The sequence below is a fragment of the Emydura macquarii genome, unplaced genomic scaffold (assembly GCF_026122565.2).
Source record: "Emydura macquarii macquarii isolate MOO-44397 ecotype Brisbane River unplaced genomic scaffold, CSIRO-AGI_Emac_v2 contig_3108, whole genome shotgun sequence".
Lineage (NCBI taxonomy): Eukaryota > Metazoa > Chordata > Testudines > Chelidae > Emydura > Emydura macquarii.
Window position 1 is genome coordinate 4,360,845 of NW_027133245.1, and position 19,304 is coordinate 4,380,148.

A 19,304-nucleotide genomic window follows, 5' to 3' on the forward strand; every position below is an offset into this window, starting at 1 on the left:
ATACAATCAGAGAGTGCAAAACTAATGTAGCAGGTGGTCGGTTCACTATCTCCCCTGACCAGGGTAACCAGGCTGTCACCACAGAGAACCCCAGTTCCTTACCATGAAGGAGTGGAACAGAGAGAGGAATCTAGGTCTGGGGAAATCTGAAGATTCAACCTGAGGAGGGGAAATGGATTTCTCACACACATAGAGCTCTGGGGTGAGAACAATCACATTGAGAATATGCCAAAGCTCAAGTGAATTCCTAAATCCCTTCCCCACCTACAGACTGTATACATGGCACTGCACATTGCAGAAACTCAACTTTTTTTCTTAAATTATGTTTCCAGATAAAGGCAGGCAGGAATTTTACACTGCTGCACTTTGTGGCATGCAAATGAATATAGACATTTTAATCTTTAATACAAGTAAAATCTGCAAACCCACATATACGTATCTGGTTAAAGAACAGAAAATCATACTTCAGCTCTCGTCTCTCCTTCTGGCTGTTACACAGGAAGTTACCAAACTGGCAGGAATAGATATGGTGTTGTATGTGGATCAAGAATCTTTCATTGAACTCAAAGGCACAGGGAAACTGCTCCATTAGCTGCCAAACACACTCGATGAACTGATCGATAACTGGGGATATCTCTTTTGGATCTCCATCTAAATTGCCATACCTAAAGTAATGCAAAATATTACCATTATAACATGATATCCAATAGGAATCCTTTATGGAAATCAGATCACTACACTGTTGAAAAAAATGCTGTGTGTGAGAGTGTTGAGTCATGAGTTTCTTGGTGAATTTTTAATCATATCACAAAATCAGGCAGGATTGGAAATCTCTATTCACAGAACAGAAGGGGTGCTCTGCTTGCCAGTCAGGAACAGAGCACACAGGAGAAGCTCTGAGGGGAAACTTGCAGAGTCCCAGCTGTTTTATATCTGGTACTACTGTGTGCTGCAAATCTCTCACTTCTATGAACATTTTTAGCCTATGTACTATCATCACATTTCCAGGACAACCTTTACTGAGAGACTTTTATGATGCCCCAACCCCCAACCACAGTTTAAGGCTGCCCTCTATTGGTGGAATTCCTAGGGGCGAGCATCTTGGGGCACAGCTACACTGTGTTGTGCTAGCAGGTGTGCTTTGAACCTTTTCTCTATACAGAATTAGGTTTATTAGTGCTGTTCACACTGGATTACATACTTTCAGTACCCTCTTAATTGAGGTAAGGCATACAGTTAAGGGGTAACATGCTGTATATCTTGACCGCAAAGACAAAGTATCTTCAGTTGTTTATTCTGCATATAGTATATAAAGGCCAATGGAGTAGGAAATCATAAAAATAATTTCTTCTAAATTAGAACCTGCCATTACTTAAGTACCTCAAAAGTATAGCAGTATCATTAAGGAGACCACAGTTATCAATGGCAATTATATGCCTACAATATCTTGTAGAAATGATTATTAAATAGTACTGTATCATTTTAACCACTGCAACTCCTGCTGGAATCTTACAAGAACTTTATTCCATTGAAAAGTGCCTCAAATTATTGAATTTTATTAAATAACTGTCACTGTAGCATCAGCCTATATGGAAAACAAGTAATATGACAATGACCCTTCAACGTAACTTTTGTGCTTTTAATGTTTTCTAAGGAATGGACTTAAGTCATTCCTTCCAAAGCAGGGAATTTAGACATATGTCCATATTATGTGCAAAAAGCCTGCAAATAATTTAATTAGCTAAAAGATAATTGAGATTTGGAGGCATAAAACAACTTGTCGAATCAGTACATTATATAATATTCCCTTTACTTGCAGTATATTTTGTTTTAATTTGACAGAATATTTGCCTATAGACTTGAAAATGAAGAGCCTATGCAGGAAAGATGGGCTCCAGCTAAACCAAAATGGAACCAGGTTGCTGGCATGTAAAATTAAAAAGGTTGTAGGGGAGTTTTTAAACTAGGGCTGGGGGAAGGTGCAGAGGAGCACATGGTTTGGACAGAAACATCACTTGGGTAGAATATATTAATGGGGATTTTTCTCTATTCTAGTAAGGAGGAGAAGATAGAGGTTGATAAAGCACAGGTAGGAACTGAAGAGAAACTGCCAAATGAAAAAGTTTTCCATTCAATTACATCATATAATGGCAGACAACTAAAAAGTGACAGATTTTATAAGTGCTCATATGCACATGCTAGAAGTCTAAATACTAAGATGGGTACCAGGTGCCTTAGTGCCTGGTATTAAATGAGGATATTGATATAATAGATGTCACAGAAACTTGGTGGAACAATGATAATCAATGGGACACCGTGATACCAGGGTACAAAATATATAGGAATGACAGAAGAGGTCATGCTAGTGGGGAAGTGACACTAGGTGTGAAAGAAAGCATAGAGTCAAATATAGTAAAAATCTTAAATGAATCAAACTGTACCATAGAATCTCTATGGCTAGAAATTTCATGCTTGAATAATAAGAATATAGCAGTAGTCACCTGACCAGGATGTTGGTGGTGATTGTGAAATGCTCTGGGAGATTAGAGAGACTATAAAAATAAAAAACTCAATAATAATGGGGGATTTCAACTATCCTCATATTGACTGGATACGTGTCACCTCAGGATGGGATGTAGAGATAAAGTTTCTAGACACCATTAATGACTGCTTCTTGGAGCAGCTAGTCCTGGAATGCACAAGGAGAGAGGCAGTTCTTGATTTAGTCTAAAGTGGGGCACAGGATCTGGTCCAAGAGGTGAATATAGCTGAACCATTCGGTAATAACAATCATAATATAACTAAATTTAACATCTTTGTGGGGGTGGGGGAAATACCAAAGCAGCCCACCACAGTAGCATTTAACTTCAGCAAGGGAAACTACACAGAAATGAAGAAGCTAGTTAAACAGAAATGAAAAGGTACAGTGCGGAAAGTAAAATGCCTGCAAGCTGCATGGAAACTTTTTAAAAACACCATAATAGAGGCTCGAATTAAACGGATACCCTAAATTAAAAAACAATCAGAGGACCAAAAAAGTGCCACCATGGCTATACAACAAACTAAAAGAGGCAGTTAGAGACAAAAAGGCATCCTTTAAAAATTGGAAGTTAAGTCCTCTTGAGCAAAATAGAAAGAAGCATAAACTTTAGCAAGTCAAGTATAAAAATATAATTAGGCAAACCAAAAAAGAATTTGAAGAGTAATTAGCAAAACACTCAAAAACTAACAGCAAAAAAAAAAGTAAGTACCTGAGTAGAATCAGTGGGGCCACTGGACGATCAAGGTGCTAAAGGAGCACCCAAAGAAGATAAGATTTAATGGAGAAGCTAAATGAATTCCTTGCATCTGTCTGCACTGCAGAAGATGTGAGGGAGATTCCCACATCTGAACCATTCTTTCTAGGTGGCAAGTCTGAGGAACTGTCCCAGACTGAGGTGTCATTAGAGGAGGTTTTGGAACAAATTGATAAATTAAACAGTAATAAGTCACCAGGACCAGATGGTATCCACTCAAGAGTCCTGAAGGAACTCAAATATGAAATTGCAGAACTACTAAGTTCTATGTATATGTAATCTATCATTTAAATGAGCTTCTGTGCCAGATGACTGGAGGACAGCTAATGTGACACCAATTTTAAAAAAAGGCTCCATAGGTGATCCTGGTAATTACAGGCTGGTAAGCCTAACTTCAGCACCAGGTAAACTGGTTGAAATTATATGAAAAAAAATTATCAGACACATAAATAAACACAATTTATTGGGGAAGAGTCAACAGGACTTTTGTAAAGGGAAATCATGCCTCACCAATCTATCAGAATTCTTTTTTTTTTTTTTTTTTTTTTTGGGGGGAGGGGGAGGGGCGAGGAGAAGAAGAGAGAGAGAAGTCAAGAAACATGTGGACAACAGTGATCCAGCAGATATAATGTACTTGGACTTCCAGAAAGTCTTTGACAAGGTCCCTCACCAAAGGCTCTTAAGCAAAGTGAGCAATCATGGGATAAGAGGGTAAGAGTCCTCTCCTGGATCAGTAACTGGTTAAAAGACATTAAACAAAAGATAGGAATAAATGGTCAGTTTTCAGAATGGAGAAAGGCAAATAGTGGTGTCTGTACTGGGACCACTGCTATTCAACATATTCATAAATTATTTGGAGAAAGGGATAAACAGTGAGGTGCTAAAATTTGTAAATGATCCAAAATTACTCAAGATAGCAGTCTGCTTTGGATTTAACTAAGAGTTACAAAGGGATCTCACAAAACTGGGTGACTGGGCAACAAAATGGCAGACAAAATTCAATGTTGATAAGTCAGAAGACAGGATACTGGGCTAGATGGACCAGTGGTCTGACCCAGCATGGCTGTTCTTATGATATTTGAAGGCATAAAACAATTTGTCAAATCAGTACATTATTTTATATGATCTTTACTTGAAATATCTTTTGTTTTAATTTGACAGGATATTTCCCTAAAGACTGAGTAGATCTCAGATCACAGATCCTCGAAGTCAATGCCATTTAAGCACATGTCTAAAGTAGAATGCTGTCCTCAACTGGGTCTTAATTCTGCGTGAGTGAAATCCTTTCTCCTATTGAAGTCAGTGGCAGAACTCCCATTGAATTCAATAGAAATTTCACTCTATGTATGTTACTTTTTCCTCCAAAATAAATACTTCAATGGTAAAAGTAAGCACAAGAAAAGCAACCAATATATTTAATAGTAAATAATGGGGAAAAAATGATAAGAAAATATTTCAATTTAATTTTCCAAAGAGCAATAATAAATAATGAAAAAAAGTTACGAAGAATAACTTGAGGGCATCATGTTACTTTCCTTTACCACTGCCATTTGAAAACAAGATTAAAATAGCAAAAGCAGAGAGCTGACTTTCCCTTATGAAAAAAAAAGGAAAGATAAAACTAATCTTCAGGTACCCTTACCTGTGATTAAATTTGTGCCCAAAGGAAACCCAGTCTTTTTCAATTAATACCTAAAATGAGAAAAATGCACTTAAGTATCACGTAATAGTATCAAGATTAAGTTTTAGAGCAAGTAAAGGAATGATGGAAAGGAGTACTGCTGTATTTCAATAAAACTTGATTCAGAATGACTTCCTATCACTTTTTATTAAACTCCACAAGCCTTGGAAAATTATCTTTGCAGGAATGACCATAAGCTTGGTAGACATTCACACATACTCTGCCAGAGTCGATCTGTATATCAGGCCCCTTGTTGAAAAGAAACCAATTTTCAAACATGGTTTCCCCATACTGAACCCCTGATTTGCACACAAATTTGACAGGCAAAACTTTGGTGCCCATCTTTGAAAATTTTATTTTAAATGTAAATTGATGCTCCCAAAACAGTTTCTTGGAAAACAAGACAATTTCTTTGCCATGGTTCAAAACAGAGACACACACTTGATGGAGCCAAATGTTTGATGATAATTTGGATAATTTGGCTTGGATAATTTGAACCACTTTGTATTTTTTAACTTTCTACATAAGAAAAAAGGTATTTTCAAGGAAAAGGTTATTTTCCTTACACACAAAGAACATGTGTTAATTCCGTGCACATGATGTCATAGAATATTTACATACTCTATAAAATAGGCTTGCTTACCATAAATCCCTTCATAGTTCTGTAAAATGGATCTAACAGAAGGCTTGCTATAGAGCAAACCTGAGCTGTTCTGTCCCAGCCATCTGAGCAATGAACAAGAACACTCACGCCTTCCTCTGCCACAGCCTAAAAATACAGAAAAATTCATAGAAGTAGCAAATACTTTTATAGCAGTGTTTCACAATAGATATGCATGATGGTCCATTGGTTAGTGTGTGAGCCTGGCACATGGGAAATCTGGGTTCAGTTCTTTGTCTACTACAGACTTTCTGTGTGATCTAAGGCCCAGGTCCTCAAAAAGTTTTCAAATGATTCAAATGAGTCTCTTTGTGTCTCAATTTCCCCATCTATAAATTGGAGATAGTAACTCTTCCCTGCCTAACAGGTATATTATGAGGCTAACTGCAGTAAAGAATATCAGGTGCTCAGATACTATGGTAACAGTGGATATATAAGTACCTAGGATATCTAAACAGATAGCAGTAGTATCTCCATCTCAAAAATAGTTTTCTCAGTTCAAGAAGCCTACTGAATACAACAGTATCAGACCACAAAGCATGTAGAGAGACTTCAGGAGAAGCCTGTGTTTGTGATACTTGATCATATTCTATATGAAAAATTTGTAGGCTGTAATCCTGTAATCTTAATTTACATAATTAAAAAGAGGGCTGTTTCAAACACAGTGTAAGTGATGTGTACAAGGAAGGAGTTAGGGTTAATAAATCTGGGAGAACCTTTTGGGGAAGTTAGAACTCAGAATGAATTAAAAAGATTTTTTTTAATAAGGCTTTTGCTCTTTTTTGTTTATGATGTCTTAAGAAAGCTGTACTTAAATCTTACCCAAGAAAAATAAAATGAGTTAGGAAAGATAATACCTAGAAAAATAAACTCTTCAAACTTTAAATCAAAGTGGAACAATGACTAATAATTAATCACCAATGTTAATTTTAGGAGGCAGATTGTTCCACCAGAATGAAACAAGGTGGGCAAAATACCAATATTTAACAATTGGCAATGGTAAAAAACTGGACACTAGAGACGAATCAGAAATAGAGCACAAATTCCGAGTAGCTTTTTATCCAGGAACCAAAATTACACAAGGAAGACCTCATTCCAGAACAAATATAGAGAAATAGAAAGCTGGTGGGCACAGATGCAAAAGAAATAAAGAATATTTGCAGACGTTATTTAAACTACCCACTAGGGGAAAGATGGCAGATGCAGAGGTCCATGAATAAAATTCTGGCCCCAATGGAATCAATGGCAAAACTCCCACTGACTTCAGTGAGGCCAGGACTTCACCTAATGAATTTTGCTGTAGATAGTAGCAGTACAAAAATGCACATCTAGCCTGTACTAGGGATAAAACAGACAATTACAGCTGCAGATGGGCAAAAATTTCTCAATGCCATAAACAATTGCTTCTTGGAACAGATAGTTAAGTATGTAAGAGAAGAGGCTACTCTTGAATTAGATCTTGGAAACAGAGAGACAAGATGAGTGAGGTAACAACTTTTATTGGACCAACTTCTGTTGGTGAGAGAGACAAGCTTTTGTGCTTACACAGAGCTCTTTGTCAGGTCTGGGAAACTTACTCAGAGTGTAAGCTAAATACAAGATGGAACAGATTGTTTAGCATAAGTAAGTTAACACTTGGAGCTTAAATTAATAACTTTGCTAGACATAAAAATCATGGACTGAATAGAGAAACTGGATTTATGGCTTATTATAACTATCCCTTCCTCCCCCCTGAATTGCTTTCTCCACCACCATACCCCCAGCCTCCCTTTTTGCCTCCCTATAACTTGAAGAGTGTTAACAGGCCACCTTAATTAATGTTAATGGTCCTTTGAAATATGTGTTAACTACTTACGTTAAACAATCCCATCTTGTACGTAGCTTGACACTCTGGCCAGGTCTACACTACACACTTACTTCTGTATAACTATTTGGCTCAGGGGTGTGAAAAATCCACCACCCTAAGCGAGGTGGATATATCAACCTTAACTCCCTCGACCCCCATGTAGACAGCGCTTTGTTAGTAGGAGAACTTCCAACATAACTACCACTTCTCACAGAGCTGAAGTTATTAAGCCAACGGGAGAGATCTCGCCCATCAGCTTAGAGAGTGTCCTCACCAGAAGCACTACAATGGCGCAGCTGCATTGGTGCAACTGCAAGTTCGTAGTGTAGTCTTGCCCTCTGAGTAAGTTTCCCAGACCTGAAGAAGAGCTCTGTGTAAGCTCAAAAGCATGTCTCTCTCACCAAAAGAAGTTGATCCAATAAAATATATTGCCTGACCCGCCTTGTCTCTCTAATATAATGGGTCCGACATCGTCATAACAACACTGCATACCTTGGGAACACACAGGAGTTCGTTCAGGTGATAAATGTAGTTGAATCATTAAATAACTGGGACCATAGTGTAATTAAGTATGATGTGTGCATGCTTATAGGTTAGGTGACATTTAACCTGCAACAAGGGGAACTTAAAAAAAAAGAGACAGGTTTAGTAACTGTCGAAGGGAAAATTTAGGAAGTTAAGATATGCAACATTGGTTAGTGGAGCCTGTACTGCAATTCAGGTGATTAGTGCACAAAAACAGAGGGGAATAAAACACTAATTTATAAGCAAGGTGTCCACATGACAACTTTTGCCACACTAAAATTTCTCTCTTTTCCCATCACAGAAACATTGCACATTGAGGGCCAGATTATTTTCTGATATAACTTCAGCTAAGTCAATGGAGTTTCACCGGCAGTGACTCTGGCCTTCAGTTTTCTGCATCAGGTCAATCAGTTTTGATTCAGTATTACATAATTTATCTTTACCTTTGCAATGAAGATGCCCGCATCCATGATGGCTTTGATGTGTTTTAGCCAGCCAGAATTCTCCAGGCCCCAGAGGAAGTCACTCATAGAAGGAGACCTCAGCTCACAAACTGCAAAGTAAAACGCCTTTTTAATGTACAACAGAACATTTCAACTCTTAGGTTCCTACAGACTATTCAACCTAAGCATTGATATGTTCACAGATTCTACACAAAAAACAGATATCTTCTGAAATGGAATGACTACTTTTAAGAATAGCAAAGGGTCTATACAATGTCCCTGAAAGCATAAATTAAAGGGACAGTGTTAGGTGAAATTTGGCCCAAAGTGTAAAACAAAATTAAAAAAAATAAAAATAAAAAATAAGTTTTACAAAACCTGTATGAGAAATGCTTCTTTAAAAAAATTCTGAAGCAGTACTTTGGAATTGATATTTATATTTCTTCTGCGAAGCAGATTTTCCATAGTCATTTTAGCAGTAATAATGGAAGCCAAGTTTTCAAATGTGAAATCCATGACAGAAGGGAAGTATGACCCTGTTATTCATTATCAGAACTTGGAGTCAAGAGGATTGAGGTTCTTCCCAGCTTTGCCACAGATTTCATGTGTGAACTTGGCCAAATCCTGCAGGATAAAATTTTCAGAAATGGCCATTAATTTGGGCACAAAGAAATTAAAGCAGCCATTGAAACTGTTGGCCTTAACCTCACTGTGCCTCAATTTCCCCACCTGTAATAAGGGTTTTCTAAGAATAACTCAATAATACTGTGAAAACAGTTTGAGCTCCTCAGATAGAAAGTCCTATACAGTTAGGGTTATAGAAATTAAATAATATTGAAAATAAATGTGTCAGGACATCTAAATCCCACATTCTAATGCTCTAATCTGCTGTTAGGCAGGTAAATGGCCATTTTATTCTATATGTGTTGGGCTAAGCATCAAAGGATGACATTCAGAAACCCTGTATACAGCAAAAATATTTGATGTTTATCTGGATATCCTGCACACTGATTGGGTGAATAAAATCCCTGTCCCTTGGCAGCTTGGAGGCTCCAGGGCATCTCCAATGATACAGGAGGGGCTGGAGTGACTGCTGCCCCTTTACATCTACAAGTGCCAGAGAACCTGCCCACTGCACCAATCAATTCAGAATAGCTTTTCCTCTCACAGAGAATTGATACTTTTTGTTAGGAGCCCAAATATTATTCCAAAAGTTATTTTCTTAATATGCATTAGTGGAGGTGCAGTCAAGTGTTCTCCCAGAACTGGCTGAAGTGTTCTGGATAAGCCAAGTGGAAAAGATGTGAGAGGGGAGTCCCAGCAGAAGACCATCTCATCAGGAGTCTAACTTGAAATTACAATATCATTTAGCTGGAGTATCCTGAGTGAAGACTTCTCTTGTAGTTTTTTTTTTTATTATTATTATTTATATTACTGTAGCACCTAGACACACTAGTTGTGGACCAGGACCCATGTTGCCAGGCACTGTACAAACACAAAACAAAAAATGGTCCCTGCCTCAAACATCTTACAATCTCTATTAATTACCGGTAATTCCTTTTAATTTTGAAACAACACACAATTCACAGAACATTCAAAGTAGATCGCAAATATTATGGAAAAAATTTCCTCATGTCAACTTTCCAATATTGACAGTTTTAAAAGGATGTCGAAATCCCAGCTGTGAAAGCTAAATCAGTATGTAGACACATACAATGAGAATTTATGTCCCTAACATGGGATTCAGTTGTCCAGTTAAACCATCTGTGTTTGAAAATTGGACCTGCTATTACATAAAAATTCATCTCTTGAAATCTTATACGTTACACAGAAATTATAATAATAATAATAATATTTTCATTTCTACAAAATGTCTGAATTCTTTTTTTAGAGTCTGCATGATATAGTTTTCATCCCATTGTAGTTAAGTGTTTCTCTTTATTCTTTCTTTCTCTCTCTCTTTTTTAACAATTCCAAAGATAGTAACACTGGAAAAAACCCTCACTCTCAGCTGAAATCTGGCTTATGGTCTCAGTCCAGTAGAAACCTTTCTTTAAAAAAAACAATAAAATTGTGTGTTGGCCATTTAAAGTGTCATGTGCCTAATCCACCACTGACATAAGACCATGCAACTTTGGTGATTTGGTAGAACTGCATCAGCTTTTCTCATCAGTTAATTTGATCCTAAGAAAGAAAAGGCACATTTCTATGCTTGTGATAACCATTGATTTATAGAATAAGCTACTATTAGTTCTAACAATCTTCTTAAAGACTGCATTAAATTCTTGGCTCCATTGTAGTCATGAAAAAATTCCCATTTTCTTCAGTGTAGCCAGGATTTCATTCTATAAATGAAATTCAGAATTAGTGCATACCAGGTCTGAATTTGTCTGACTTTTTTTAACCCTTCTTCAGTCTAAGGCACATTAGCCTAAAGTGTATCATATACAGTACTGTAATCTTTTAACATAGAGGTTCTCATAGAAGTTTATTTTACAAATCATTATTGAAAGTCTTTTTTAAAAAACAATCTGAGTAGCAGTATTGAAAGCAAACAGTTTTTCAAATGATTAATGCTCCTATGCAGATGGAAGCATAAGCAATTAGTAGTTGAATTTTAATTGAAGCTGCTGGCTCTGTTTACAAAAGCCCTGGGTAAAGCTGAAATACTGCTTTGCTCATTCCTGCTACCAAATAAGAATCAATATTTACTTACCACTTTACTGAGCAAAGTCCATTTTCTCCTAAATTAGAGGCATATGCACCATGGATTTTAAGTGATGCTAGCTACTGATCTGTAGTTTAATACTAAATTCAACTAATGCTGAATTCAGTTACTAGGCAAAACATACATGAATTCACACAAGTATCTGTGTATCAGCAGAAAAGGAATCAAAACGTTTGAACCATAAAACGCTCTGCAGCTATTTCAAATGGAAGAGGTTATCAGGCAGAGCAGACCTTACACATAGGAAAATCAAAGAGCCACTTGGGGCTGTACTTACATGGAAGCTCAGCAACTCACAGGCTGCCCTTATTTCTCTTCCCATCAATTGGATGGGAGAAGGAGAAAAAACAGCATACTGTCAGATTTATAGTGCCCCCAGCACTAGCATCAGATAGGGAGGCAACTGCTGGATTAATTTTCCCATTTCTGACAGTTTGAGGCCCCACAAATCCTAAAACTGGTATTTGTTTGGTTGGGGGAAGGGATAAAGTCTCTGGGCCAAATCCTGCAGTGTTTACTCAGGCTGAACTCTCAATAAAGTCCAAGGACCATATGATTTGTTCCTTTCTAAAAGCAACTAATGCTCCTAATATTAATGGAAAAGAAGTCCATCTTCACTATTTTTGTTGTTCAAATACAGACAAAGAGCACGCTGTGCATCATCTAAATGTAAAGAACATAAGGGATCAAATTCCAGCTGGCACCTCAAAACAGGAGCTAAACTCAACTACTGGGGAATACCAATATGCTACCATAGCAATGTTAATGGGCCCCTGAATTTTGGCTGAGACCAGCCCTACACACTTCCTGTTTATCACAGGAATGATTTGGCAGAGGGTTGTGCATATATTGCCTGGTCACAGTGACCACAAATGTGTACACACAAAAGGGAGTGGACCACACTGCCTGACCCTTTGGCCCTGCCCTGTTATGTCCTTCCAGACATATGAGGAGCAGTCTCCCAACAGCTTTTCACAGGCAGCAGGATCTGGTCAGCCAACTTCAGCCCAGCACTCCCAATGCTGGCTGTGGATTTTCTGAGGTATGTATGTGGATCACTGGCCAGAATTTGGCTCTTAGTTAATATAATTAAGCACAGTAAACATTACTTTTGTATTAATTTGGACATTTCAGTGAAAGATTCTTGTCCTTAAACTTAGGGCTAGATGGGGCAAAGGAAAATGAAACAAAACTGAGGAAAGGTAACTAGGGTAAGGGGTGATGCAACAGATGTGCTACTCTACAGAATGAGGAAGAATATGGATGTAATAATCATTGTTGCAGAATTTCAGGTCACTGTATTTCCCTCTAATGCACATATCTCACACCTATATTCCAGCACAGAGACCCACTGCAATGCTCAGCCCTTTTGCAAGCTGGCTCCGCCATGTAAAGGATGTTCATTTCTTTCACTATTTGGGTTTGCCCATGGGTGAATGGAGGAGTAGGATTTCACTTAGTCATTAAATGTGTAATTCATTACAGTATTACAGTTAAATTCTCTCACACTAATTAAAGAAGAATGAAGGAGTAGAGCTGGTTGGACAATGGAATTCCAACCCATGGAAAATTCTGACATTTTGAAATTTGTTTTCTTTCTGAATAGGGATTAAAAAGTCAAAATTTCAAAACTTTGCATGGAATGGAAATTCTGAAAAATTTTGATTTACAGTCATCAAATTGATTTGAAAAAGACCAATTGTTTCATTTTGATGAGTAAACCTTCATATAAATTAAATGTAATATTAAATATATGCATGAACATACAATAAAGACAAAGAAATATTTTTACCTTATCAAAAAACAAAACAAACAAAACTTTTACCAAAACAAAACAAACTTGAAATGAACTATTGTGACATTTTCCCATAGAAAATTTCATCACAATTGACATGAACCTGTGAAACGTTTCAGTCTCAAAGAAACTGCATTTTCTGATGGAAAACTGTTCAGTCAAAAAAATTTCAGCCAGCGCTATCATGGAGTTTATCTGAGATCCATCATGGAAAAGTCATCTACAGTCTTCATTATTCTAGACTCAAGAACCAATTCTCCTCTCGCTCCAGCTTAACTCCATTGATGTCAATGGAAATACTCCTATTTTATGCTGGTGGGAGATCAGAAACAGGTGCTCTGTGTCCCATATGTTCTTCTCCATACTGCCCACTTAAAAATGGCTGCAACACATGGTAAACTAAAATCACTTTCAATCCGCATATTTTTTTTCAGATCTATAGTTTACTCTTTAAAAAGATTTCTATGTTCCCTGAAATGTTCTACTGTGTCTCACACTCAGCAGACTGTGTGTGTGTTAATATCTAAATATTTGCTTGAAAGTAAGGAAAACAAACATTTACATTGTAGGTTGGACTGGGTTAAGCTAAATACACATTGATACAAAGGTTTAAAATTAGCATTAAATGTATATTAATATTGTTGTGCCTCAGCTCCTTGTCTCCTTTTGAATCAGAGCTACTTCTTGTGAACAGTTTAGGCAAGACCTTTCGAAAAAGCCTAACAAGAGAAGCAGATGATGGTATGCTACTGTAACTGGGAGAAGAGATATGTAAACGGGCCCTGAAGCCTATTATAAAACCCCTTCAACTCTTTTAAAATGTATTTTCGGACTCTTAAAATAGAGTCACCTGTCCTCATAAGCTGAAAGCCATAAGACTGAGTAAAAGATTCAAGAGGATGGTGATGTGCTTAAATATATTGGTACATATAATCATGGCCTGGGCCTCTCAAACTTCTAATTTTTATCAATGCTTCCAGGTTTATAGATGCGAGATTGTAAAATATGGTGTGTATTTACACCCTTGGGAAAAAGCATGCTGAATCAGCGTGCTGTCTTCTTTAAAATGGACACTGAGATGTTTAATTCCCAAACTGCGTGAAATGTTAAGACCATAGATACATACATAAATAAATGATGTTGCTTGATAGGGGTTTTGGGCATGGTCCCATCTGATGAACTTTTGCATCACTTTAGAGCCAAAGCACATTGATATCCCACGCAGCCTCATGTTTTTTTACAACATTATCTTTGATGGACTTGTGCTGAACAAATACAGGGACAGGTTTATTCACTTGGCATTACTTCTAGCCAAACAATACATTACCATTAACTGGAAATCCTCCGCTCCCTCATCCTCAGACTCTTAGATCAAGGCACTTAATAATAATACCCCCTAAGGAGGCTGATGTATTGTATGAAAATAAATTGCCTTGCAGATATTGAATTAACCAGGAACCCCACTTAGGGGTGAGTTTACATGGGTGTGTAATTGGAGGGATGTGTGCAAGGAGCTTCTACCCCTACTCAGACAGCATGTTTACAGGCCTGGAAAGGCTACAGTTCCTCCAAACTTCCCTGAGGATGTACTGTGTACATGGTCCCACCACCACTCTGTATCAGACTACAAATTGAGACTGGTATGCAGTAGGGGTATCTGCTGCACCACACAAAGGAGTGTAATTGTGACTGCACTCCTCATGAAAAATGGACAGCCCAGGAAGCTTTGCTTACCTTTGCGTCTGGCCAGGAGACTGACTTTCTTTCAGATGCAGATCTCACTACTATGAATCATGCTTTTGTCAACTCAAGATGATATTAAGGCAATGTACTCTACTTGGTTTTAGCTAATTGATCAGCTGAACATTCATGAGTGGTTAGTAAGTCACCTAACACACATACTTCTGCAATAGTTAATTCTAGAGTTCAATATCTTACTCATCTGACTTATCTTTTCCAAAACACAAACCAATCAGACATATTCAAGAAATTCAAAGATACAGAGCTAGATTTGGGGAACAGAATATTATTTATTAGCTAAGCACCAACTCTGGGGAAGGGATGGTGTCTTTATATATTTGTACAACACTTGTGTGTTCTAGCACAATGGGGCATTTTTATGATTGGGGCCTCTGGGCACTAATGAAATACAAATACTAAATAATAATAATAATAATAATAATAATAATAATTGCACTGTACAGAACATAAAAAGGGTTTATGTTAGATTTTACAATGTAATTTTACATGTAAAAGGCATGCACTCTCCATTTGCCAATGAAATTAAAAAAAAAAAAATCAAAGCCACATGCTTTACAAGCTCAAACAAACCCCAACAGAAATTGTCCATTAATATCCAAGCCCAAGTGATTTTTTTTAAGGAAATCTCTAAAAATTGTGATGTCCCTACCTGAATTTCAGTTCAAAGTGGTGGTGTTTTTTTAAACAGCCAAGTTTTAAACCACAAAAAAAGAATATTGGTGAAATCCTGACACCACTCAACACAGTTGGAGTTTTGCTACTGACTTCATTGGGACCAGGATTCCACCCATCATGTGAATTGTTACTGAAAGTAAGACACTACTGTAATCATGAGAACATTTTGCTTTGGGATGATGATATGTGGCACGATTGTTTTAGCAAACAGAGATATTCTCTGTACAATATCAATAGGCCTGATTCTCTTCTCTCACCCATTTTACAAGTGAAATACAACTGACTTCAGAGAAAAGTACTCCAGATTTACATCTGTGTAACAGAAGAATTAGGCCACCTCTCTGTATGTCAATAGCAAGAAAAGTTTTACCTTCTAGCATTTTTTGCAGACTGCTCCTCATGACATGGATGTTCTCAATGCCAATGAACTGAAACTTGATGTTGGAGTAATTGTCTTCATTCTCATATCCTTTCCCTGCTGCTCTGTTTGCCATTGCATTGAGCTGCAAAGATAAAAAAGACTGGGTGACAGACAGCAGGAAACTGGTTATGCTCAAAGGACAACTCTCAGTCTATTGTGGTAAAGAAAAGAAAAAGGTGTTAAACTGTTATTTAAAAATTCAAAGCTTGTAACTGAATAGTCTCATTTTACTTATGCATTCTAACAGCTACACCTTTTTAGAAGGGTACTGCAACCTTTAAAGGTTGTTATTCAGTCACTCATAAGTGGAGAGACACTGTCTAGCACTAACATCATCACCTTGAATGAAGCTACTAGAATTTCAGCATTTTACATAGTAATCAAATCAGATGCTGGCAGAGGAGAGTTCAGCAATGCAGTGTAATCCTGGGTATGATTATGCAACATCCTGAGGGTTCTACACTCACAGGCAAATACACCCCTTCCACCCCGTCGTCAGGCGCTCAATCTCTCTCCCTGCTTCTTGACCCTCTTTCCTCTAATGCAAATGAGCCTCTTCCAAACTTTTGAATCCTGAGTGCCAGAAGAGGTCCCACATTCCAGTGGACCAACAGCCTCATGGAGCCATTTTGGCGTCCTTGTAATTTCTTCCCCTCTCTGGCCTGACCTCTGGACATGCACCATAGGGGCCCTGCTTGTTCTTAGCCTAAAGGCGTGGCTGAGGGAGGCTGGAGAGGGTTCCAAGTGGGGTGAAAATAGGTTGGGTCTGAAGTGGCTCTTCTCAGTTGTCCCAACCCAGCCCACCAACTGTAGCCAGAAACATTTCCCCCTCCTGGCTTGTCCTTATGGCATGAAACACCTATGATTTAGCAGGCCCTAAGGACTAAAAGATTATTCTATAGTAGTGTATGTCAGAGAAACTGATCCTTGTTTCTATATAAACTCCATTTGTATATTGACTATCGGGATCTTGCTGAAACCCCATTATTCATTTGTGTTCAAGTGAGTGACTAAAATTTTCACACAAGTCTAGTTAGTTAAGGGATAAAATTAAGCTGATAATTCCATATGAAAATGTATGTTTGTCTAGTTTCAGTTGTTGGGTTCAGTGTGCGGCTTGTAGTAGTATTGGTGTTGGATATAAAGGAGGTCAGACTAGATGAGGTAGTGGTCCCTCAAATTCTTGATCCCTCTTAAACTCTATGAATGTTAAGGTTGTATAGGTAAGCATTTAAGAGTCAGGAGAAGGCAAAGTTAACGTTAAATACATACGCTTAACTTTGCCAACTGGCAGAAGAAGGAGAGAGGAAGACATATGGGCAATTTTTTTCCTGTCTTTCAGAGCTACCCTCTATCATCCAAGTACACCTCCCAGGCCCCATCTAAACTATCCCTGTTCAGACTGGAAACAAGACCACCCTTAGTTTTGTGGTATGCTGCCATTGTACCAGGCACACTTCCACTTTGTCTTGAACACTCTTCTGCCTAGCCCCACTCTCTCTTCCCCCAATCTTTTCTTCCCCCTTCCTTTCTCTCCCTGTAGGTCTCCTCTTCTGCACCCTATTATTGGATTGGCTAGCAGCAGAGTGGTTTCAGACTACATGGACCATTCAGGACAATTCATATGGTAAGGAAACTGATATTTTTACTATCAAAAAAATCTTAAAGAAAAAGGAAAAGGCATCCAATATAGGAAATTCTCTCAAATCCCATGAAAACAGCCACCATCAAGAACTGTCCCTTTGACATTTTATATTCTTACAATAATTTTAAGTATTTTCATAGGATACAAATATGAGGTATTGCTGTGCAATACAAGCAAAGTGATTTAAATCAACAATAAATGTTTAGATCTTATCACAGCGTCAGCATGAGAAAGCTAGAATGGTTTCCACACAAAGCACAACTGTTTAGAGAGACTGAGATCAGGGATCCATTTAGCTACATCCAATTATATTATGTTATTATGGCTCTCATCTCTGTCCCACATGCTGTGAGATTCAGGTTCACAGCTGGAGCGGAGCGCATATACCACACAGACCCTTCTCTAGAGCATTGCTGCAAGATCATGGGTTTTATTTGTTCTTACACAGCTGGCCTAATTTTATTTTTTATCAATTACCAAACATTGCCTTTAACTGCAGAATATAACCAGAAGTGTCCTATCCACCATTAAACTGCTTCATGTTTGTCAGCATACTAACCCTTCCCTGATCATTAATCTTTCATGGCTAGAATTAGTTTGCCCAACGTACCAAAGAGTTAACAACACACACTTTCTTGAAGCTTGGGAGGAAAAAAGCAAGCAGTCACAGTAACTCTTTATAGCATGCTGACTGCACCTGCACAAGACCAAACCAAACATTAACACTAAGATTAATTTGAAAATTCTATTTGGAATGCAATCAAAAGCACTGTTCAACATCTAATCAGAGGCAGTAGTATCCAGTGGAAAGTGCACTGAAATTAAAGTTGGGGGACCAGGATTTTGCTTTTTTGAGTCTGCCTTTTACTTGCTTCCTAGCCTTGGAGAGTTACCAAAAATCTCTGTGCCTCAGCTCCCCAAATGTAAAATTGATACATATTCTCCTTTAAACAACAAACATTTTCAGATTCATGGTTGGAAAGCTGTGTAATTTGAAGTGCAATATGTTCAATTTTCACTTGCAGCTTGAAATCTAGAACAGAAAAGCATGACATATGACTTCAGATAACTTTGAGCTATAGTCTTATACATCTGTTTTAGGATTTTCTATAGCACTCTTCACAAGATCTGTAAGATTCCTCCTGTCCGGCAGCACTATTCCATTTCTCTAGATTCTCACTAGTCCCTTTAGGGCAGTGATCCCCAAACTGTGGGGTGCCCCAGCCATAACTCCATCCCGCTCCACCCCATGCTCTGACCCCAGCCCAGCTCCAACCCCATGCCCAGCCCAGTTCCAGCCACAGCCACAGCCACAGCTTTATTCCACCCCCTGTGTCACCCCCCCCCAGCTCTGGCCTCATTCCCTCTCTACCTCCAACCCAGCTCCGCCTCTAGCCCCAGCTCCTCCCCTATCCCCAGTTCAGCCCCCAGCTCTGCCTTCAGCTCAAGCTCCACTGCTGAGCCAACTGTTCAGTAATGGAGGGGAGAAGGGTGCAGACAGATTCCATTACGGATGGGGGCAGGGGATATGACAGGAGACGTTTGGGCACCACTGCTTTAGAGGAAAATCTTTGACTCCAAGCCAACTCAATTTTTCATACAGAGACTTTTCCCATATAATATGGCCCACAACAATGCCATAGAACATGTTCCACAGTTTCTTTGGTTTTGAACACTTTGTCTTTTTAATACGTTTTTATATCATTTAAGGCACAATGACCTATGAACACTAAAATAACTACTTCACTTTTTTATAACGGCTGTGGAGTACAATATTATTTTCAATTTTCTAGCTTTGTCCTTTCATTTTGCCCCTTAAGTTCATAG

The 19,304-nt window shown here is 38.1% G+C and overlaps 1 protein-coding gene across 1 annotated transcript in view; it reads right to left on the reverse strand.

Annotated features, from left to right (window-relative positions):
- MTMR7 (myotubularin related protein 7) overlaps positions 1 to 19,304 on the reverse strand; it is a 69,684-nt gene that overhangs the window by 8,767 nt on the left and 41,613 nt on the right. The window contains exons 7-11 of the mRNA XM_067530567.1: positions 15,782 to 15,914; positions 8,453 to 8,562; positions 5,621 to 5,746; positions 4,939 to 4,988; positions 465 to 665 (exon numbers count right to left, since the gene is read on the reverse strand). Coding sequence (XP_067386668.1) covers positions 465 to 665; positions 4,939 to 4,988; positions 5,621 to 5,746; positions 8,453 to 8,562; positions 15,782 to 15,914 — 620 coding nt within the window. The remainder of the gene's footprint in view (positions 1 to 464; positions 666 to 4,938; positions 4,989 to 5,620; positions 5,747 to 8,452; positions 8,563 to 15,781; positions 15,915 to 19,304) is intronic.